This window comes from Macaca thibetana, chromosome X (assembly GCF_024542745.1).
Source record: "Macaca thibetana thibetana isolate TM-01 chromosome X, ASM2454274v1, whole genome shotgun sequence".
In the NCBI taxonomy this organism is placed as follows: Eukaryota; Metazoa; Chordata; class Mammalia; order Primates; family Cercopithecidae; genus Macaca; species Macaca thibetana.
In genome coordinates, this window is record NC_065598.1 from 47,719,047 (window position 1) to 47,740,787 (window position 21,741).

The 21,741-nt window shown below is 45.6% G+C and overlaps 1 protein-coding gene across 1 annotated transcript; it reads left to right on the forward strand.

The window, feature by feature from the left end:
- The first annotated feature begins 9,938 nt into the window (after nucleotides 1-9,938).
- LOC126945639 (putative protein SSX6) lies at nucleotides 9,939-20,937 on the forward strand. The gene is given in 9 exon segments (XM_050775734.1): nucleotides 9,939-10,007; nucleotides 11,937-12,025; nucleotides 12,464-12,526; nucleotides 12,528-12,579; nucleotides 13,240-13,335; nucleotides 15,184-15,233; nucleotides 17,235-17,370; nucleotides 19,746-19,850; nucleotides 20,327-20,937. Coding segments are annotated over 7 exon segments (567 nt in total). The 5' UTR covers nucleotides 9,939-10,007; nucleotides 11,937-11,956; the 3' UTR covers nucleotides 19,847-19,850; nucleotides 20,327-20,937.
- Nucleotides 20,938-21,741: the final 804 nt, after the last annotated feature.

Below are 21,741 nucleotides of genomic sequence, written 5' to 3' on the forward strand. Positions count from 1 at the left end.
CTTCTTTTTTGACAGTGTCTCACTCTGTCACCCAAGCCGGAGTCCAGTGGTGTGATCTTGACTCACTGCACTCGGCTCACTGAATTCCGCCTCCCAGGTTCAAGCAATTCTCCTGCCTCAGCCTCCCGAGTAGCTGGGATTACACATGTGTGCCACCACGCCTGGCTAAATTTTGTATTTTTAGTAGAGACGGGGTTTTACCATGTTGGCCAGGCTAGTCTTGAACTCCTGACCTCAGGTGATCCGCCTGCTTCAGCCTCCCAAAGTGCTGGGATTACAGCCACCATGTCTGGTCCAGATGGTGTTTTTTTAACTAAAATACATGAGTTTAAAAAATTTTCCTCTAAATTAAATTTAGTTAATTATGGAAAAAAAAAAACACCTTTACAATCTTTGTTTCCCAAAAGTGAAAAGCTTGTAGGTGTCAGTAGAGAAACATCTTTATGAAAACCTGCAGCATTGCAGGCGTTAGGAGTGATGGAGAGCGCTGAGCAGATGGGCCCTTTCCAGTTCAGGAACCTTGGTCCAGAGCAGAAATACATACAAGAAAGTATAAGTTGGCCAGGCGTGGTGGCTCACACCTGTATTCCCAACACTTTCAGAGGCCGAGAAGGGAAGATTCCTTGAGGCCAGCAGTTGAGACCTGCATGGGCAACATAGCAAGACCCTGTCTCTACAAAAAATAAAAATGTATGTAAAAAAAGGATGAAAGTCTAAGTTATTGAACCTTAAAACTGACAGATATATTTTTCTTTTACTTTTATTTTATTTTTTTCTGTGAGATGGAGGCTTGCTCTGTCACCCAAGCTGGAGTGCAGTGGCGTGATCTTGGCTCACTGCAACCTCCGCCTCCCAGGTTCAAGCAATTCTCCTACCTCAGCCTCCCGAGCAGCTGAGATTACAGGCGCCCTCCACCACACCCGGCTAATTTTTGTATTTTTAGTAGAGACGGGGTTTCAACATGTTGGCCAGGCTGGTCTCAAACTCCTGGCCTCAGGGGATCTGCCTGCCTCAGTCTCCCAAAGTGCTGGGATTACTGGTGTGAACCACTGTGCCCGGCATGACAGAGATATTTTGCTGATGTCATATTCAACAGCAATGGTTTACCTTGACGAAGATAACACCATCTCCCACTTCTTGGGTTTTCCCACTCTTTTTAGGTGATATAGTTGTGATTTGTGCAATATTTCATCAATGTAAAGTTTACTTTTTTTTGTTTTTGAGACAGGATCTTGCTCTGTTGCCTAGGCTGGCGTGTAGTGGTGCAATCTCGGCTCACTGCAGCCTTTGCTTTCCGGGTTCAAGCGATTCTCCTGCCTCAGCCTCCCGAGTAGCTGGGACTACAGGCGTGTGCCACCACACCTGGCTAATTTTTGTATTTTTAGTAGAGACAGTGTTTCACCATGTTGGCCAGGCTGGTCTTGAACTCCTGACTTCAGGTGATCCGCCTGCCTCGACCTCCCAAAGTGCTGGGATTACAGGCTTGAGCCACTGTGCCTGGCTGAAGTTTACTTCTTAAAAAAAAATAACTGAAAATACACTATGGAGTGAAATAATTTGGGACTCAATAAACAATATTCTTGGGTAATCATGAGGAACCCCAGGAACCACATTATGCTGGCCTTTCTTTTGTTTTTTAAAGATGGGGTCTCGCCATGTTGGCCAAGCTGGTCTCGAACTCCTGGGCTCAAGTGATCTGCCCACCTCGGCCTCTCAAAGTGCTGGGGGATTACAAGTATGAGCCACCATGCCCAGCTAATGCTAGCCTTTCCATCCACCCATCCTTGGGTCAGAAGGTCCACAGCATCCCAGGGTAGGCCCTGCCCTCACACAGAGGTTTGTTGCCACCACCAGTGCAGAGGGTCTCTGATGTTCTCTGTGGAAAAGTGCTGCACACACAGACCTCCAACATTCTGGTTTCTCACACCACAGTCTGCAGCTCTGACAGTCAGCAAGTCCCTCCACACAGCTGGCCGCAGACTTTCCTGCCTGCAGATGTGTCCCTGTCATTTACACATGCTCTCTGTAGGCACTGGCATTTAGAATCTCCTATGGTGGAGAGCAGAGCTGTGGGGAAGGATCAGCCAGAGCAGAGCTGTGGGGAAGGATCAGCCAGACAGGGTCTTTGTCCTTCCTCTATTATTTGTTGACTGTCTAAGTTTGGACAAATCTTAGCCTCTGAGTCTACATCTGTGGCATGGGGCAATAAGGCCATCTACATTGCATGTTTCTGGGGAGTATGTTTTACGACTCCCTGTGAACCTGGAACAGAGCAGACACAGAGTAAATGCATAGCATTATTCTCATCATGTTTGTGGTTTAATAACAACAGCTAATTGTTTTTTGATCACTCACAATGTGCCCAGCCCTATGCTAAGTTCTTTGCAAGCACACCTTAGAATAGCCCTGTGTGGGAAGTGCAATCATTACCTCATTTCAGAGGAGGGACTGGAGGGCCTGGGAGGTCAGGTGACCTGTCCAAGGTCATCAAGTGTTGGGGCTGGGAAGTGAACTCAAGTCTGTGTGACTACAGAGCTCATATCCCTCCGGTATTAGTCTGTTCTCACACTGCTATAAGGACATACCTGAGATTGGATAATTTATAAAGGAAAGAGGTTTAATTGACTCACAGTTCCTCAGGGCTGGGGAGGCCTCACAATCATGGTGGAAGGGGAAGGAGAAGCAAAGTCACATCTTATATGGTGGCAGGCAAGAGAGCACGTGCAGGGGAACTCCCCTGTATAAAACCATCAGAACTTGTGAGACTTATTCACTATCATGAGAACAGCACAGGAAAAACCCGCCCCCCTTGATTCAATTACCTCCCACCGGGTCCCTCCCATGACACATGGGGATTATGGGAGCTACAATTCAAGATGAGATTTGGGTGAGGACACAGCCAAACCATATCATTTCTCAATAGGCTGGACTGCTTACCACCCCATGTGATCTCAAAGAGCTCCAGTCACTCCTTTACAAATCCAATCACCCTAGAACTTTGGAACAAAGTTTCTGACTTGCTCCTTGTAATAGGCTAAATAATGATTCCCAAAGATATTAGGGTTTAATCCCCAGAACCTATAAATATTACCTTATAAAATTATTCTTAGCAGATGTGATTAAGTTAAGGATATTGAGATGCAGAGATTATCCTAGATTATCTAGACTATCTGGGTGGATGTATTGGCCAGGGTTCTTCAGAGGACAGTGCCAATAGGATATGTGTATATATAAAAGGAAGTTAATTAGGGAGAATTGGCTCACATGATTACAAGGTGAAGTCCCACGATAGGCCGTCTGCAAACTGGGGAAAGAGAGAAGCTAGTTGCGTGGCTCAGTCCGAATCCGAAAGCCTCAAAACTAGAGAAGCTGACAGTACAAGCCCTAGTCTGAGACCAAAGTTCCAAGAGCCCCTGAGAGGCTGCTGGTGCAAGTCCCAGAGTCCAAAGGTCAACAAACCTGAAGTCTGGTGTCCAGAGGCAGGAGGAGAGGAAGCAGAGAGGAAGAGAGAGAGCAAACAGACTCAGCAAGAAAGCTGCTGTTCTTCCACCTGTTTTGTTCTAACCATGCTGGCAGCCAATTGCATGGTGCCCATCCACACTGAGGGTGGATCTTCCTCTAACAAACAGTCAAACACTGACTCAAATGTCAATCTCCTCTGGCAACACCCTCACAGACACACCCAGGAACAATGCTTCACCAGCCATCTATGCAACCCTCAATCCAGTCAAGGTGACACTTAATATTAACCATGACAGTGGGCTCTAAATGTAATCACATGTATCCTTATAAAAAAAAAGAGGCAGAGGGAGATTTGAAGAACTATACAGAAGAGAAGACAATGTGAAGATGGAGGAGAGTGAAATTTGGCCATCAAGACTGGAGTCATTGATATAGTTTGGATGTTTATCCCCTCCAAATCTCAGGCTGAAATGTGATTCTTGATGCTGGAGGTGGGACTTGGTGGGAGGTGATTGGGTCATGGGGGCAGATCCCTCATGACTGGCTTCATGCCCTCCCCACGGTAATGAGTGAGTTCTCACTCTGTTAGTTCACATGAGAGCTGGTTGTTTAAAACAGCATGGCATCTCTCTTGCTCCCTCTCTTTGCCATGTGACATGCCTCCTCCCCTTCACCTTTTACCATGATTGGAAGCTTCCTGAAGCCCTCACTAGAAGCAGATGCTGGTGCTATGCTTGCACAGTCTGCAGAACCGTGAGCATCAATAAACTTCTTTTCTTTATAAATTAACCAGTCTCAGTATTCCTTTATAACAATGCAAAACGGACTGATATGGTAATGCCGCCAGAAGCCAAGGAATGCCAACAGCCATCAAAAGCTGGAAAAGGCAAGAAAGGATTCTCACCAGGCATATGGTGGCTCACACTTGTAATCCCAGCACTTTGTGAGGCCGAGGCAGGTATATTGCCTGAGCTCAAGAGTTTGAGCAAATAATATTAAATAATATTAACCATGACAGTGGGCTCTAAATGTAATCACATGTATCCTTATATTAATAAGGATTAATAAGGATTAATATTGCCTGAGCTCAAGAGTTTGAGACCAGCCTGGGAAACATACCAAAAATACAAAAAAAATTAGCCTTGTGTATTTGTGCAAGTCTGCAGTCCCAGGTACTCAGGAGGCTGAGGTGGGAAAATCACTTCAGCCTGGGAGGCAGAGGTTGCAGTGAACCGAGATTGTGCCATTGCACTCCAACCTGGGTGACAGAGTAAGACCCCCATCTCAAAAAAAAAAAAAAAAAAAAAAAAGAAGAAGAAGAAGAAAGGATTCTTCCTAGAGCCTGAGAAGGGAGCATGGCCCTTCTGACATCTTGGTTTTGGCCTAGTAACACTGTTTTCAGACCTCTGACCTCGAGAACTCTGAGAAAATAAATGTGTGTTGTTTTCTGCCACCAAGTTTGCAGCAATTTGTTACAGCAGCCACCAGAAGTTCATACCAATTTTGGCACCTAGAGGGGAAGTGCTACTGTAGCAAATACCTAAAAATGTGAAAGTGACTTTAAAATTGAATAATAGGTAGGTAGGGACCAGAAGAATGTTGAAGAACTTGATAGAAAAAGCCTCCATTTACATGAACAGATTGTTAGGAGAAATGTAAACATTGAAGGCAGTTCTGATGAGGACTCAGAAAGAAGTGAGGAACATGGGAGAGAAAGCCAATATCATCTTTGAGAATACATAGATCATCGTAAGCAGAATGCTGGTAGAAATATAAATATTAAAGGTGCCGTTAGTGGCTGGATGCGGTGGCTCACGCCTATAATCCCAGCACTTTGGGAGGCCGAGGCGGGCGGATCACCTGAGATCAGGAGCTCAGGACCAGCCTGACTAACATGGAGAAACCCCGCCTCTACTAAAAATACAAAAAATTAGCCGGGTGTGGTGGTGCATGCCTGTAATCCCAGCTACTTAGGAGGCTGAGGCAGGAGAATCTCTTGAACCTGGGAGGCAGAGGTTGCGGTGAGCCGAGATCACGCCATTGAACTCCAGCCTGGGCAACAAGAGTGAAACTCCATCCCCCTCCCAAAAAAGGTGCCATTAGTAAAGGCTCAGAAGGAAATGAGGAGTATGTTATTGGAAACTAGAGGAAAGGCAATTCTAGTTACATACTGGTAGAAAACTTAATTGATTTATGTCCTCCAGTTATGTGGAAAGTAGAAATTGCAAGCAATGTATGTTATTTATCTAAAACCCAAACAAACAAACAAAAAAAGACAGATTGTAAGCAATGTACTTGGATATTTACCTAAAGAGGTATTGCAAGCAAAGTGTTAAGGGTATGGCCTGATTTCATCTTGCTGCTTTTAATAAAATGTGAGAGTAAAGAGATAAACGGAGGAAAGGACTGTTAAGCAAAAAGGATCCAGGACTTGATGATTTGGGAAATTCTCAGCCTATCAAGATTGCAAAAGACTCTAAAATTAGGAGAGGCACTGTCAGGAAGGTATGCTCTAGAGAGAAAGTCAAGAATGGGGCCATGTTTGCTAGTGCTGAAGAGATTGGGCACGTGACTCAAGGAGCTCTTCCACTATGCTCAGCCATAGCTGGTAATAGAAATGATATTATCTGGGAAAGATCCACAAAGGACCTGCTGGTCTAAAGGTGTGAATCACTATGACATACATTCTGAGAGGAGGGCTATGGGACAGAGGAGAGAGCTTCAAGCTACAGAGGAATTTTCTGAGTCCTTGAAGCCAAATGGAATTTGTCCTGCTAGATTTCAAAATGGTTGGAAGCAGCGACTCCTTCCTTTCTTCCATTTTCTCCCATTTGAAAAGGAAACATCTGTAACTATTATCCTACACCTGTCCTGCCACTGTACTTTTGGAACAGATAACTTGTTTTCTAGTGTCACGAATTCACAGCAGGAGAATTTTGCCCCAGGATGTTTCATAACCAGAGTCTCATCCATATCTGTTTTAGATGAGGAGACTTGGTACTTCTGAGCTGATCTTATTTGGATAAGATGTCGGACTTCAGCGAATGTTGCATGGTTTGAGACATTTGAGGATTTGGGGACGGGGCGCATGTATTTTGCATGTGGGAGAGATGTGAATCCTTGGGGGCCAGAGGGCAAACTGTGGTAGACTGAACAATGTCCCTCCAAAAGATAGCCACATGGTAACCCCTGGAACCCGTGAGTGTTAACTTACAACAAAAAAAGTGATTATGTTGGTCAGGTGTGGTGGCTCACACCTGTAATCCCAGCACTTTGGGAGGCCGAGGTGGGTGGGTCACGCGGTCAGGAGTTCAAGACCAGCCTGGCCGAGATGGTGAAACCCCATCTCTACTAAAAATACAAAAATTAGCTGGGCATGGTGGTGGGCATCTGTAATCCCAGCTACTCAGGAGGCTGAGGCAGAGAATTGCTTGAACTCGGGAGGCAGAGGTTGCAGTGAGCCGAGATCACACCACTGCACTCCAGCCCGGGTGACACAGTGAGACTCCGTCTCAAAAAAAAAAAAAAAAAAAAAAAAAGTAATTATGTTAAAGATCCTGAGATGGGGGAGATTCTCCTGGATTATCTGGGTGGGCCCTAAATGTAATAATGAGTGTCCTTATCAGATTGAGGCAGGGAGATCTGACACAGACAGAAGAGAAGAAGGCAGTATGACTGCCATGGTTTGAATGTCCCCACCAAAACTTGTGCTGAAATGTAATTGCCATTGTAACACTATTAAGAGGTGGGGCTGTCGGGAAGTGATTAATGCCATTGTCATAAGAGTGGATTAGTTATCATGAGACTGGGTTTGTTATAAAAGGGAGTTTAGCCACATTTTCTCTGTCTGTCTCCTGCACTTGCTTTTACCTTTCATCCTTCCACCGTGGCACAACCCTCACCAGATGCCAGCGCCATGCTCTTGGACTCCTAGCCTCTAGAACTGTATACCAAATAAACGTCTCTCCTTTATAAATTACCCAGTTTGTGGTATTCCATTATAGTAACAGAAAACAAATGAAGGCAATGACCATGGAAATAGAGATTAGAGTGATGCAGCCATGTATTAGTCTGTTCTCACACTGCTATAAAGAACTGCCCGAGACTGGGCAATTTATAAAGGAAAGAGATTTAGTTGACTCACAGTTCTGCATGGCCTCATTGAAATTTTTCCTTCTTTCTTTGGCCTCAGGAAACAATCATGGCCAAAGGTGAAGAGGAAGCAAAGACTTTCTTCACATGGTGGCTGGAGACAGAAGTGCAAGCAGGGGAAATGCCAGATGCTTATAAAACCATCAGATCTCCTGAGAACTCACTGTCACAAGAACAGCATGGGGAAAATCGCTCCCATGGGGATTTTTAATCCGTGGGGATTGCAATTCGAGATGAGATTTGGGTGGAGACACAGAGCCAAACCATATCAAGCCACAAGCCAAGAAATGCTGGCAATCACCGGAAGCTGGAAGAGGCAAGGAACAGATTCTCTCCTAGAGCCTCTAGAAGAGTACAGCCCTGCTGACACCAACTTGATTTCAACTCAGTGAAACTGATTTCAGATTTCTGGCCTCCAGACTTGTGAGAGAATAAATTTATGTTGTTTATGCTACAAAGTTTGTGGTAACTTGTTACAGCAGCCAGAGGGAATTTGGGGTGATTGTAAGGAGTGATGTAAATTATGTTAAAGAACCTTTGCAGTTGTAAGATGCATTTATTCATTCAACAAATAGTCGAGGCAATATAGAAGAGTAATTAAAAGCCCAGACTTTGAGGCTGGGCGTGGGGTGGTTCACACCTGTAATCCCAGTGTTTTGGGAAGCCAAGGCAGGAGGATTGCTTGAGGCCAGGAGTTACTTCCAGATCAGCGGGGGCAACATAGCAAGACCCCATCTCTTAAAAAATTGGTTTTAATTAAAAATAAATACATACATTTAAAATTGTATACATTTTAATGTATACATTAAAAATACATACATCCAAAGCACAGACTTTGGACTCAATTCACCTTGGGGGTGAATCCCAGCTCTGTCACCCACTGACTATGTGACCTTGAGCAGACTGCTTAATTCTCTGAGCCTCAGTCTCAACATCTGCACACTGGGGATGATAATAGTATTTAACTCAAGAGAAGGTTGTGAAAATTAATGGGAAGATGCACATAAAGGGCTTTGTGCTGGGCTCAAGGGCCATTGCCCTGTCCCTGCCTTAATAGAGCTCGCTGTCATTTTGGGAGGATCTTAGAGAGATCAGGGCTGTAGATGGAAAGCCCAGAGAGGAACGGGGACATGTTGGAGGTACCAGAGATGGGGGTAGGGGAAACTTCTTAGAGAAATTGACTTATGAGCTCCCTGAAGAACACAGTGGGCCCTAATTACATACTCTTTTTACTACTCTTATTGCAAATATTATTAATATCAATAGGTAAAACATATTTCTCATTCTTTGGTCTTCTAGAAAAAATATATAGAAGTGTTTTTTTAGTTTAAATTTATTTTAAAAAAATTTTTTAAATAGAGGTGGGGGTCTCACTACGTAGCCCAGATTGTTCTGGAACTCCTGGCCTCAAGTGATCCTACTACCTCCTGCCTCAGCCCCTCAAAGTGTTGGGATTACAGGCGTGAGCCACTGGGACTGGTTCATTGAAATTTTTCTTTTTTTCTTTCTTTCTTTCTCTCTCTCTCTCTCTCTCTCTCTCTGTCTTCTTTTGTTTTAGACAAGATCTTGCTCTGTGGCCCAGGTAGGCAACAGTGGCCGGATCATGGCTCATTGCAACCTCGTACTCCTGGGCTTAAGCAATCCTCCTACCTCAGCCTCCTGAGTAACTGGGACTACAGGCACACGACCTCGCTAATTTTATTTATTATTTTTTATTGTAGAGATAAAAGACAGGGTATCGCTCTGTTGCCCAGGCTGGGGTGCACCGCGTGATCGTGCCTCACTGCAACCTCTGCCTCCCGGGTTCAAGAATCCACTAGCTGTGGCCTCTCAAAGTGCTGGGATTACAAGAGTGAGCCACCGTGCCCGGCCCAAATTTCTTACGTTACTACAGAGTTCCTAGGAAAAAATCCCATACATGAAAAAGTTAGAAACTGACAGGAAGGATTTGAGATGGCGACTTGCTTCGTATACACTGCTTATTAAAACTGGATAACAAATGCACCACGGGGGGTGGTGGGGGGGATAGGAAAAATGGCAAGACAAAACCAGCCCATGCGTACTCTGATTTTGAAAGAATTTAAAGAGAAAATCAGAGCATGGTACTCTGAACTTGGAGTAGCCAATCCCAGGGGACGCTTTAGGCGGGAAAATCAGAGTCTCTGCCCTCGCTTTGAGAAGGTTCTGTCCCTGGAGCCTGGACTGAGAGACCCCACGTCAGCTTGGCTTGTCCCGCCTACTGTTCTGACTTCTAATTGGCCAGATGGAGTTCACTGACTGCCCTGATTGGTCCATCATCCTGGGGCAGTGACATCACAGAATATTTTCTCCTCCTCCAGCCACACTTTGTCACCAACTGCTGCCGACCTCGCCACCACTGCTTTGTCTCTGAGGTAGGTTCTCTTGAAGGGACACCCTAGATGGGCCAATGGGGGCAGATAGAAAAGGAGGAAGTCTCCGTAGGGGCCTCAAGTGCTTGGGCTTCCCAAAATCTTGAGGACTGAAAGACAACTAATGCCTTTCAGGGCGATCATCATGGAGGAGCCTCCCGCCTCGGCCTCGCGCCTACAGGCCTGTGCCATCCCACCCCTGGAAATATTTTTTCATTTTTGTATTTTAGTAGAGACGGGGATTCTTTATGTCGGCCAGGCTGGCCTCGACTGCCTGGGCTCAAGTAATCCTCCCACCTCGGCCTCGGGACTACAGGCACGCACCACCCCGCCCTCACTAGTATTTTTTATTTTTTAATTTTTTTTTAGTAGAGACAGTTTCGCCATGTTGGCCAGGCTGGCCTCAATCGGCAGGGCTCAAGGAATCCTCGTGTCTCTGCCTCGGGACTATAGGTACGCACCACCCCGCCCCCACTAATATTTTTTATTTTTCATTTTTTAGTTCAGGCGGCTTTGCTGTGTTGGCCAGGCTGGCCTAGACCGCCTGGGCTTAAGCAATCCTTCTGCCTTGGCCGCAGGACTACAGAAGGGCACCAGCCTGCCCACGCTTTTTTTTTTTTTTTTTAGTAGAAACCGGGTTTCACTATGTTGGCCAGGCTGGCCTCAACCTCCTGGGCTCAAGCGATCCTCCCACTTTGGCCTCAGGACTCCAGGTGTGTGCCATTCCACCCCTGCTAGTTTGTTGTTGTTGTTGTTGTTGTTTTTAGTAGAGACAGGGCTTCACTATGTTGGCCGGGCTGGTCTTGACCTCCTGGGCTCAAGCGATCCTCCCACCTCGGCCTTGGAACTACAGGCAGGAGCCACCTCACCCATGCTATTATTTTGTTGTTATTGTTGTTAGTAGAAATGGGGTTTTGCTATGTTGGCCAGGCTGGCCTCGACCTCCTGGGCTCCAGAGATCCTCTTGCCTCAGCCTCGGGACTACAGGCATGCACCACCCTGCCCCCACTAATATTTTTATGTAATTTTTTTTTTTTTTTTTTAAGTAGAGGGTTTCGCTAGGTTGGCTAGGCTGGTATCAACCTCGTGGACTCAAGCCATCCGCCCCCCTTGGCCTGCCAAAGGGCTGAGATGTTACAGGCCTGCGCCACCACCCCCAGCTAATTTTCTGTGTGTTTTTCTTTTTTGTTTGTTTGTTTTTGTAGAGATGGGGGTTTTGCTGTGTTTCCCAGGCTGGTCTTGACCTCCTGGGCTCAAGTGATCTGCACACCTCGGCCTCCCAAAATGCTGGGATTACAGGCGTGAGCCACCGAGCCTGGCCGATTGCTGCAAATTGAAATGCCCCCCATTCTCTCTAAGTGATGGAGGGCTCTTGTAGTCTCCGAGATTCTAGCTCTCTTCCTTCTAATAATTTACCAATAACCCAGTAATAGCCTCTAAATCCTTTCATATTAGCGATGCTCATTTCTCTTCAACAGAACAGAACCCCCCATCCCTCTGCCTGATCAGATCCATCACCAGAGAGACCATGTTACCTCCGGGACTCACTTCCTTCCCTTTATTTATTGAGTGGGGGTGTCAGAACGCACCCACTGGATAAAATTACACAGTCACGTCCCTGCCTCCCCGACAAGGGTCTGTACATCTTTCAGGGTAAGCCTGGCCCCAGGGAAACTACTAACAACATTAGCCAATCCCCTCCCAAAGACTCAAGGCTGCTATGCCCATAGAACCTGTCATCCCCAATCAATACTTCTCCCAGAGACCCCTGGCTCCCTGTTTTCATCTGACTTCTCCCCGTGTCTTTACTCACGGACAGATAAGCCCCGGATGCAGAAATGCAACACCTGATTCCAGGTGACTGAGTGTGGCCGGCCTTCACTGATTTCTCCCTCCACAGGACTGGAAAGACTCAGGCTGTTTCTCTTGCAGGTCAGACTGCTCCCGGTGCCATGAATCGAGACAACGCCTTTGCAAAGAGACCCAGGGATGATGCTAAAACATCAGAGAAGAGAAGCAAGGTGAGGTGACCTGGAGGGGACAGAACAGTGGTCCAGGGGACAGAGTAGGGTGACCAGGTTTCTGAAGAGGGGAGGACAGAGGTACTGGGGACAAGGAGCAGGGTCTCGGGGGAGATCTGGACCCTTGGGAGCCTCCCACCCTCGCTCTGTCATCACCTAGCATCCCTGGAGACAAGTCTGTGGCCGTGCACTACATTTGGTGACTCTCACTCCATTCTGCAAGGTGGGAAGAGAGCCAGTCAGCAGTATTAAAGCCCTACTGTGTGGCAGGGGAGAAGCTGGGGAAGGTCCCCATGTTGTCTCAGTTAGCCATGGCATCAACCAGGACGGATTATCATCCCCACTTCCCAGATCCAGCACACAGGAAGCAGCTCCAGTTGAATGGCAGACATGCCTAGCTGAGTCACAGCCAGAATTTCTTTCTTTCTTTTTTCCTAGGCCTTCGATGATATTGCCAAATACTTCTCTAAGAAAGAGTGGGAAAAGATGAAATACTCGGAGAAAAATCAGCTGTGTGCATATGAAGAGAAAGTATGAGGCCATGACTAAACTAGGTAACAGAAAGTTCTAGGAACAGACAAGTCTGGGGACACATGAGCATCCCTTTTCCTGCCTAGGCTACTTCTTAGGCTGCAGAAAGTACCCCACATTTTCCTTTTGTGCAGGGAAAAATCACAAGGCAGCTTCTGGGTGTTCTGCTCTTCCGTATCCTATCAGGGCTGAGGGCAGGGGCTGGCCACAGTGGAGCTCGTACCTAGATCCTGCACGTTTCTCTCCCGTAGGCGTCTGATGAGCCCAACTGTCTCTGTGGCATCACAGCACATCTCCCACCCTACCTTCCTCCTTTCGGCTTCTCTCTCTCTCTCTCTCTCTCTCTCTCTCTCTCTCTCTGTCTCTCTCTGAATCAGTCACCTGGGCTAGAGTGCAGTAGCGCAATCATAGCTCAATGCAGCCTCGAACTCCTGGGCTCAAGCAATCCTCCTGCCCAGCTTATGGAGTAGCTGAGGCTACAGGCACATGCCACCATGCCCAACTAATTTTATTTTATATTTTTAGATATGGGAGTCTCTCTATGTTACCCAGGCTCTTCTTGAACTCCTGGCCTCAAGCAATCCTCCCGCCTCAGCCTCCCAAAGCACTGGTACGACAGACATGAGCCACCGTGCCAGATCTAAGTTTGTCCCTTAAGGAATAAACATTTTGCTTCTTTCTAGGTTTCAATGTCACCCTCCCACCTTTCATGCGTAATAAACAGGCCACAGACTTCCAGGGGAATGATTCTGATAATGACCGTAACTGCGGGAATCAGGGTGAGTAGATGGGAAGGGGCTAGAAAGGGTCTCCTCAAGCCCAGTTGCTCTTCAGCTCAGCTACCTGGGAAAGATCCTCAGACATTTGTTCCCTCATACACAGCAGGGCTGAGTGAAAACAAAATTGCATACAGAAAGTTAACTACAGAGGACATTCATAAAATTCTAAAACATGCAAAACAATAATATGTATTTTTATGGATAATAAGTAAATGGTAAATGCATGAAAACATGAATGTGAATAAAAAGCCATCAAATTGAGGGGACTGGCTGTAAATGGAGAAGGAGGGGGGCAGGGATTGGTGAGTGCTGCACGGACAGCTTCAGCCGTGACTTGTTGATAGTGTGTTTTGTTTTGTTTTTGTTTTTGTTTTGAACTGGAGATTTGCTCTTGTTGCCCAGGCTGGAGTGCAGCGGCACAGTCTCAGCCCACTACAACCTCTGCCTCCTGGGTTCAAGCGATTCTCCTGCCTCAGCCTCCTGAGTAGATGGGATTACAGGCGCCCGCCACCATGCCCAACTAATTTTTGTATTTTTAGTAGAGACGGGGTTTCACCATGTTGGCCAGGCTGGTCTCAAACTCCTGACCTCAGGTGATCCACCCGCCTCAGCCTCCCAAAGTGCTGGGATCACAGGTGTGAGCTACTGCACCCAGCCCGTTTACAGTGTTTCTAATATTCTGAATAAATAAATCAGTCCTAACATAGTCATGGGGTAATGTTGAGATGCGACTGAACTCAATATTATTCCCCATACTTTTCTGTGTGTTTGAAATATTTCTTTTTTAAAGGACTTGTTGTTCTTGCTAAACACTGTTAATGAATCAAAGGACAGTTAAGAAAATATTAAAAGTGAAAAACAAAAAGAAAATGTTAAAAGTGTAGATCCGCCAAAAACTTCCAGAGTTTGTTTCATTAACAGCATATAGATACTGGATAAATATCTTAAGAGAGAGGGTGATGAACACATGACATAATAAAGATCGCTGTTTCTCTGTATTTTATTAAAACCAAATAGTCTTCTCATTCCCAAACAACCCCAATTCTCCGTGATGAGCTTGGAAGTGAGTTTGAAAGAGTGATCCCTCATCCAACACAGAGAGCTTTCCCACTTGTCAGTGAGCGGAGACAACAGTATGTGAAAAAAAAGACAGGTTCTTGCGTAGAGAGCTTTGTGCATTTCAGGAATATAAAGGGGACATATGTGTTTACTTGCTCTTCTGCTCTGACAATGCAATCATAAGACAAGGTCAGAATGTCCAAACTGTCTCCAATAGACCTATTACTTCCCAACAAACAGGCCAGATTCTACAATCTCCCACAATCACTACAAGAGGTCTGAAAATCCAGTGCTTGAGTATCTGCCAAGCTTTTGACTTTAAAGGAGTGTCTTTATACTGAAAATATTTCAGAGCCACTGGACTAAATCATCCACGGTTCATCACACATTTAACAGCTTAATTGACGTACTTATGGTATGTACACTTCACCCATTTGAAGTGTACAGTGATTTTTAGTTGTTGCACATCTTGAGTGGATACAGTTCAGTTTCCCAACAAATCATTTTAATTATCTGGGAGAAAGTGAAAGATATGTAATGGAATAAGGTGAGACTGTGATGGGGTTTAACCCCCATTTGATAAACTATGAGATGGAAAATTCTGAACTGATGCCACAGATAAGTGAACCAACCATTACTAAACGTAATTCAGAAGCAAATCTCAAATAACTCCTCAACAATGAGTGGACTCATAACCCTCTGCTGCAGAATGCCCTGATGCGACAGAAGTCTCTCTAGAGTTTGGAAATCTTTCCCAACAAATTAAAATTCTGATGTATTCTCTTTCAGTTGAACGTCCTCAGACGACTTTCGGCAGGTTCCAGAGAATCTTCCCAAAGGTGAGTATCTCTCAAATCTAAAGGACCAGAGAACCTTTGTCTCTCCACGGATGTGAATACAGGTAAGAGTGGGGGAATATCAAAAATGCCCTCATTGCCTCCTTCTCCCCATGTCTATCACAACACCTGATGTTAGCATCGACGGCTTGATAATACTAAGAGTTGTCATCCTTAATACTTCTTTTGTTTTCATAGTGATGCCAGATACTACTTTAAGCAGTTCACATGGATGAATTAATTTAATCCATAAGAAGACCTCTATGACGTTGTTTCTGTTATTATCTCCAAATAATAATGAGTCACACACTTCAGTTGTCATCCATATAAAAGCCATGTGACTTGGCGCAAATCTTCTAAGTTCTCTGAGCTCCAGATTCCTGGTCCATGCAATGGAAGTAAAGAATCACAGTCCATGTTTTAGATCATGGTTATCAGCAGCATAATAATAAAATGAGGCTATCCGGTACAGAGATGTTAAAGAATTTTCCTGAGGCGCAGTGACAGGGGTAGTCTAATCCAGAACTCCAAGCCATTTAAAGCTCATTCACGTTTGCATTTGTTTATGAAGTTCAGATGTTGCTCACTAGGGCTTTACCCCATAGGGCCTGCTGGTGCTTCTGTTGAGACACCCACTCTCGCAACAGGAAGGACCAGCTGGCCTCTGCTCTGTTACCGGGCCGTTTGCATGGCTTAGGAATCGCTTTGACTGTTGACCCCTCCCTACTGTGAGCTCCTTGAGTGCCTTGTCTGCACCTGGGGCATCTGGGAAGCCCCAGTCCCAGCCCAGGGGATCCCTCGGAGGCCCCTGAATGAGTGACCCCACAAGTGCAGATTCAAGTCTGGTTTAGAGGGTAAAGGGATCTGGGAGTTGGGTTGCCAGTGTGGAGACCGAATTCAAAGAAGTATCCAGAAAGATATTGTTATTATTATTACATTTAAACAGTGTTTACAAGCTCAGAGAGGACTTTCCCTTAGCCTATTTTACATGTATTGTTCATGTAAAATATTGTTCATGTAAAATCGTGTATTGTTCATGGCATTGTAATGCCAGTCGTGAGCCTTACTTTGGGAGGCCGAGGCAGGCAGATCACAAGGTCAAGAAATTGAGACCATCCTGGCCGACATGGTGAAACCTTATCTCTACTAAAAACACAAAACTTAGCGGGGCGTGGTGATGCCTGCCTATAGTCCCAGCTACTCGGGAGGCTGAGGCAGGGGAATCACTTGAACCGGGGGAGGGGGAGATTGCAGTGAGCAGAAATCACGCCACTGCACTCTAGCCAGGCGACGGAGCAAGTCTCCGTTTCAAAAACCAGAACAAAAACAAAATCAAAACAAAACAAAAACACAAAAATAAAAGAGTAGCTTAATATTGTTGGTCAGTGACACATCCCAATGCAAGCAGAATTGGTATGGGTACCACCTCACTGAATTCCACATTCAATGTTGGTGCCTCGGTAGGGTGGTATGCCATATCTGGTACTGCTTTCTTTGATGTCTGGATTAATTTCAGCAAACCATTTCTTTCCCTCTCTCTTCCCAGTATTCATCGCCCCACATCATCTTTCCCAGCAGCGTTTTGTCCCCTCTCTATGTCTTTACATTTACTCTCCCAGCAGCAGTCTACAAGCTTATATTGGGATCCCTTGTATTTTATAGAAGCTCTTCCTTTTGTAGACCTTGTGAATTCTTAGAATGCTATTCTACAAAACTTCTGTACACCACACTCTCAATTACATGGAGATTTCTGCTGTTTGCACAAATGTCAGTCTTGAAAGAGTGTGAAGATAAGCATTCTAGCCCTGGAATTCCACCCCATTCATTTAGGCCATTCCTTTCCCTTCTAACCTCCCAGGTTTCTCCTTATTTAGGTAAGTGTAACTCTCCCAGCGTTGTTGAGAACATTGATTAAGGTAATGCGTGTGAAGACGCTTTGTAAGCTCTAAAGCACTATAGAAATGTGACTGATACTGTTTTATCTGTGACCTTCACATTATAAAGATCATGCTCAAGAAGCCAGCAGAGGAAGGCAACGATTCGAAGGGAGTGCCAGAAGCATCTGGCCCACAGAACGATGGGAAACAGCCGTGCCCCCCGGGAAAACCAAGTACCTCTGAGAAGATTAACAAGACCTCTGGTAAGAGGAAACAATTCGGGAACAACCCCTCTGGCTTCCCTGGCTATGTTCAGGTGTGGGGACTGGGTGTGTGGCATGGATCCCAGACAAGCCTGGGTCCAGGCTGGGCTGATGAGCTCGCCCAGCTCCAGATGAGATGTTAGACATGACTTCCAGAGACACAGACTGGAGTTGACGTCCGTATAAAAAAACCACGTGACTTGGGGCAAGTCTTCCAAATTTTCTCAGCTCCAGATTCCTAGTCCCTAAGATGGAAATAAAGAATCATAGTTAATAGATTGTTTGGAGGTATTAAATTAAATATAGAAAGCCTGATGACATGAAAGGTGCTCAAGCAATTCTGTCTGTGATAACCTGGGATCATAGCTTATTCAGCTCAATGCCTGATACCCAGTACAGGTGTACTTCAGAGATGTTGCAGGTTCGGTTCCAGACCACTACACTAAAGTGAGTCACACACGTTGTTTTTTTGTTTGGCAGTGCATAAAAACATTATGTTTACACCACAGTGTAGTCTACTAAGTGTGCAATAGCGTTATGTCTAAAAATGTACATACCTTAATTTTAAAATAATTCATTGTTAAAGATGCTAACAATCTTCTGAGCCTTCAGTGAGTCACACTCTTTTTGCTGGTGGAGGGTCTTGCCTCGGTGTTGATGGCTGCTGGCTGATCAAGGTGGTGGTTGCTGAAGGGTGGAGTGGCTGTGGCAGTTTCTTAAAAGAAGACGACAATGAAATTTGCCACATCGATTAGCTCTCCCTTTCGTGAAGCACATCTCTGTAGTATGTGATGCTATTGGATAGCATTTTACCCACAGTAGAACTTCTTTCAAAGTTGGAGTCAATCCTCTCTAGCTATGAAAGTTTTAGATGGCGTCACCTTCCAATAGAAGGCTATTTTATCTATATTGAAAAACTGTTGTTTAGTGTAGCCACCTTCAACAGTGATCTTAGCTAGATCTTCTGGATAAGTTGCTGCAGCCTCTCCATCAGGGTTTGCTGCTACACCTTGCACTTTTATGTTATGGAGACGGCTTCTTTCCTTAAACCTCACAAACCAACCTCTGCTAGTTTCACACGTTTCCTCTGTAGCTTCTTCACCTCTCTCAGCTTTCATGGACTGGAAGAGAGTTTGGGTCTTGCTCTGAATTAGACTCTGGCTTAAGGGAGTGTTGTGGCTGGTTTCATCTTCTATCCTGACCACTCAAACTTTCTCTATTTCAGCAGTAACGCAGTTTTGCTTTCTTATTCTTGTGTTCACTGGAGTATTAGTATTATTATTTTCTTCAAGAACTTTTCCTTTGCAGTGTATACTATTATTTCCTTCAAGAACTTTTCCTTTGCATTCACGGCTTGGCTGTTTGGTGCAAGAGGCGGAGCTTTCAGCCTGTCTTGGCTTTCCGCATGCCTTCCTCACTCAGCTTAGCCATTTCTAGCTTCTGATTTAAAGTGAGAGACATGCGACTCTTCCTTTCATTTGAACACTTAGCGGCCATTGTAGGGTTGTTCACTGTCCTAATTTCAGTATTGCTATGTCTCAGGAAATAGGGAGGCCCAAGAAAAGGAAGAGAGGCAGGGAAGAGCTCATCCGTGGAGCAGTCAGACCACACACAACATTGATCGGTTACGTTCGTCATCTTCTGTGGGCGCAGTTCCTAGTACCCCCAAAGCATTTACACACAACAGGATGACTATAGTCAATAATAATCGTATGTTTAAAAATAACTAAAAGAGTGTAATTGGATTGTTTGTAACACAGGAATAAATGGTTGAGGGGATGAGTACCCTATTTTCCATCATGTGATTATTACGCATTGCATGCACATATCAAAACATCTCACGTACCGCGTAAGTATATACACCTACTGTGTACCCAAAAAATAAAGAACAAAAATTATTTTAAAAGACTAAAAGACAATTGCAATGATAACATCAAAGCTCACTGATCACAAATCACCTTAACAGATATAATAGTAATGGAAAAGTGTAAAATTGGTGAAAATTTCTAAAAAAAGAAAATGCTGTATCTGCGAAGCACTATGAAAATGAGGTGCCATTAAACAAGGTATGCCTGTCTGCCCTTAACAAATACGTGCAGAATGAAAGGAGGTATGGGTCAGCGTTCCCGTAAGTGAAGATGTTGGGAATTTAAACCTCACAACGGAAGGAGCCAGAAGCTAAAACTTTAATTGGCATTTGGCCTGTATTGGTGTGGGTCTAAGGTCTCAGCCTCTCTAGCCAGAGAATGTGAAAAACTGGGTAAAGAAGGCCCATGGGCACTTGGGAGCAGGGAGGCATCTCCTGTTTTTGAGAAAACAGAGCCAACACTCTTCAACCTACCCAACCCTCATCTTCCAACTCTTCTCCATCATAGGACCCAAAAGGGGGAAACATGCCTGGACCCACAGACTGCGTGAGAGAAAGCAGCTGGTGATTTATGAAGAGATCAGCGACCCTGAGGAAGACGACGAGTAACTCCGTAAGTGAACCTTCGGCTCATCCCCCACATCCCTGCAGATGTGCTATTCTGTTACGGTACCGGTATCCCATCTTGTCACTTGTTCCCCAAATCATTCCCTTCTCATAATTTTCTAGGGTACAGCATTGAGGCTGAATGATGAGATTTCCCATGCTTCCATGCAGGGAGCTTTCTACTCCCTGCCCTGTATATCCAGGGATCCTCCCTACCCAGGATGCTGTGGGCTCCCAAACCCCAGGTCAGCCCTGAGATGTGGGCCACACCTTCCTCTAGCCTAGGAATGGATAAACCAGGTGAGGAAGTCACTGTGGCATGAGCGGATGGTTCTCTTCGAGGAACCGTGGAAGGTGTGTGCAGGTCCCGAGGTAGGGCAGAATCAGAGTGTGAAGGGTCTAAAGGTCAGGAGGAGTTGAGACTGAGTTGTCACACGGTGGGAACTCACTGCCACTTACTTTCCTTCTCTCTTCTTGCCTCAGCCTCAGGGATGTGACACATGCCCATGATGAGAAGCAGAACGTGGTGACCTTTCACGAACATGGGCATGGCTGCGGACCCCTCGTCATCAGGTGCATAGCAAGCGAAAGCGAGTGTTCACAACAGTGCAAAGTTGAGCGTCATTTTTCTTAGTGTGCCAAGAGTTCGATGTTAGCGTTTCCGTTGTATTGTCTTACAGTGTGCCATTCTGTTAGATATTATCCTTTTCATTGATGAGCAAGACATGCTTAACGCGTATTTCGGTTTGTATATCCATGCATCTACTTAAAAAACAAGTATAGTCAGATATTCTCTGCATAGAACAGCACTACCCTCCTCTCTCCCCAGATGTGACTACTGAGGGCAGTTCTGAGTGCTTAATTTCAGTTTCCTCTGCATTTACACATAACACCACACACACCTGCGCTCACGCGCGCGCACACACACACACACAGTCACATCAAGTACCACTATAAGCATCTCCCATCTGCTTTTCCCCAGTGCCATGCGTCCTGGTCAAGCCCCCCTCACTCCGTTTCCTGTTCAGCATGTACTCCCCTCATCCAATTCCCGTGTATCAGTTACTGACAGTTAATAAACCTTTGCAAACGTTCCCCAATTGTTTGCTCCTCTCATTATTGTGCACACAGGTCTGTGCACGTGTGTAAATATTTCTTTAGGAAAGATTCTTAGAAGTGGAATTGCTGTAGCAAAGGAGTCATTTATTCAACAAAACACCAATGAGTGCGTCCTCGTGCTGAGCGCTGTTCTAGGTGCTGGAGAGACATCAGGGAAAGAAGGCAGGCAGATGTTCCTGACCACCATTCTAGAGGAGGATGTTTCCAGTTGGTTGGTTGGTTGGTTGGTTTCTAGAGACGGGGTCTTGCTCTGTCCAGGCTGGAGTGCAGTGGCGTGATCATAGCTCAATGCAGCCTTGAACTCCTGGGCTCAAGCGATCCTCCCACCTTCGTCTCCTAAAGTACTAGGATTACAGGCTTGAGCCGCCGTGCCTGGCCTCCAGTTTTTATTTTGATAGAGACCATACACTTCAGTCCTGGAGCAGGATTCTGCAGCAGGTGGTTGGGCATCTTGGCCTTCGCTCTCTGAACAATTTTCAAGTTAAAGATCTGGGACCATCCATTTGGGAGTATGTGGGAGGAGACACAGATGAAATCGTCATCTGGGGAACGTGGAGGAATGAGGAAGATGCGTGCACTGTACACCCTGTGATGGAAGGGAATAGAAGAGTCCACTTAGTCTCCATGCAGGGGAGCAACGGTGGGAAAGTCCCCTGGACAGAAGCATGAGACTGCCCATCAAGGGTCTCACCAACCAAGGGCCTGGGGGCTGGGGTGGGGACGATGATTTGGGAATGCGTCAGTTCTTTCTCACAGGTACCACTGCACGGTGCAGAGGG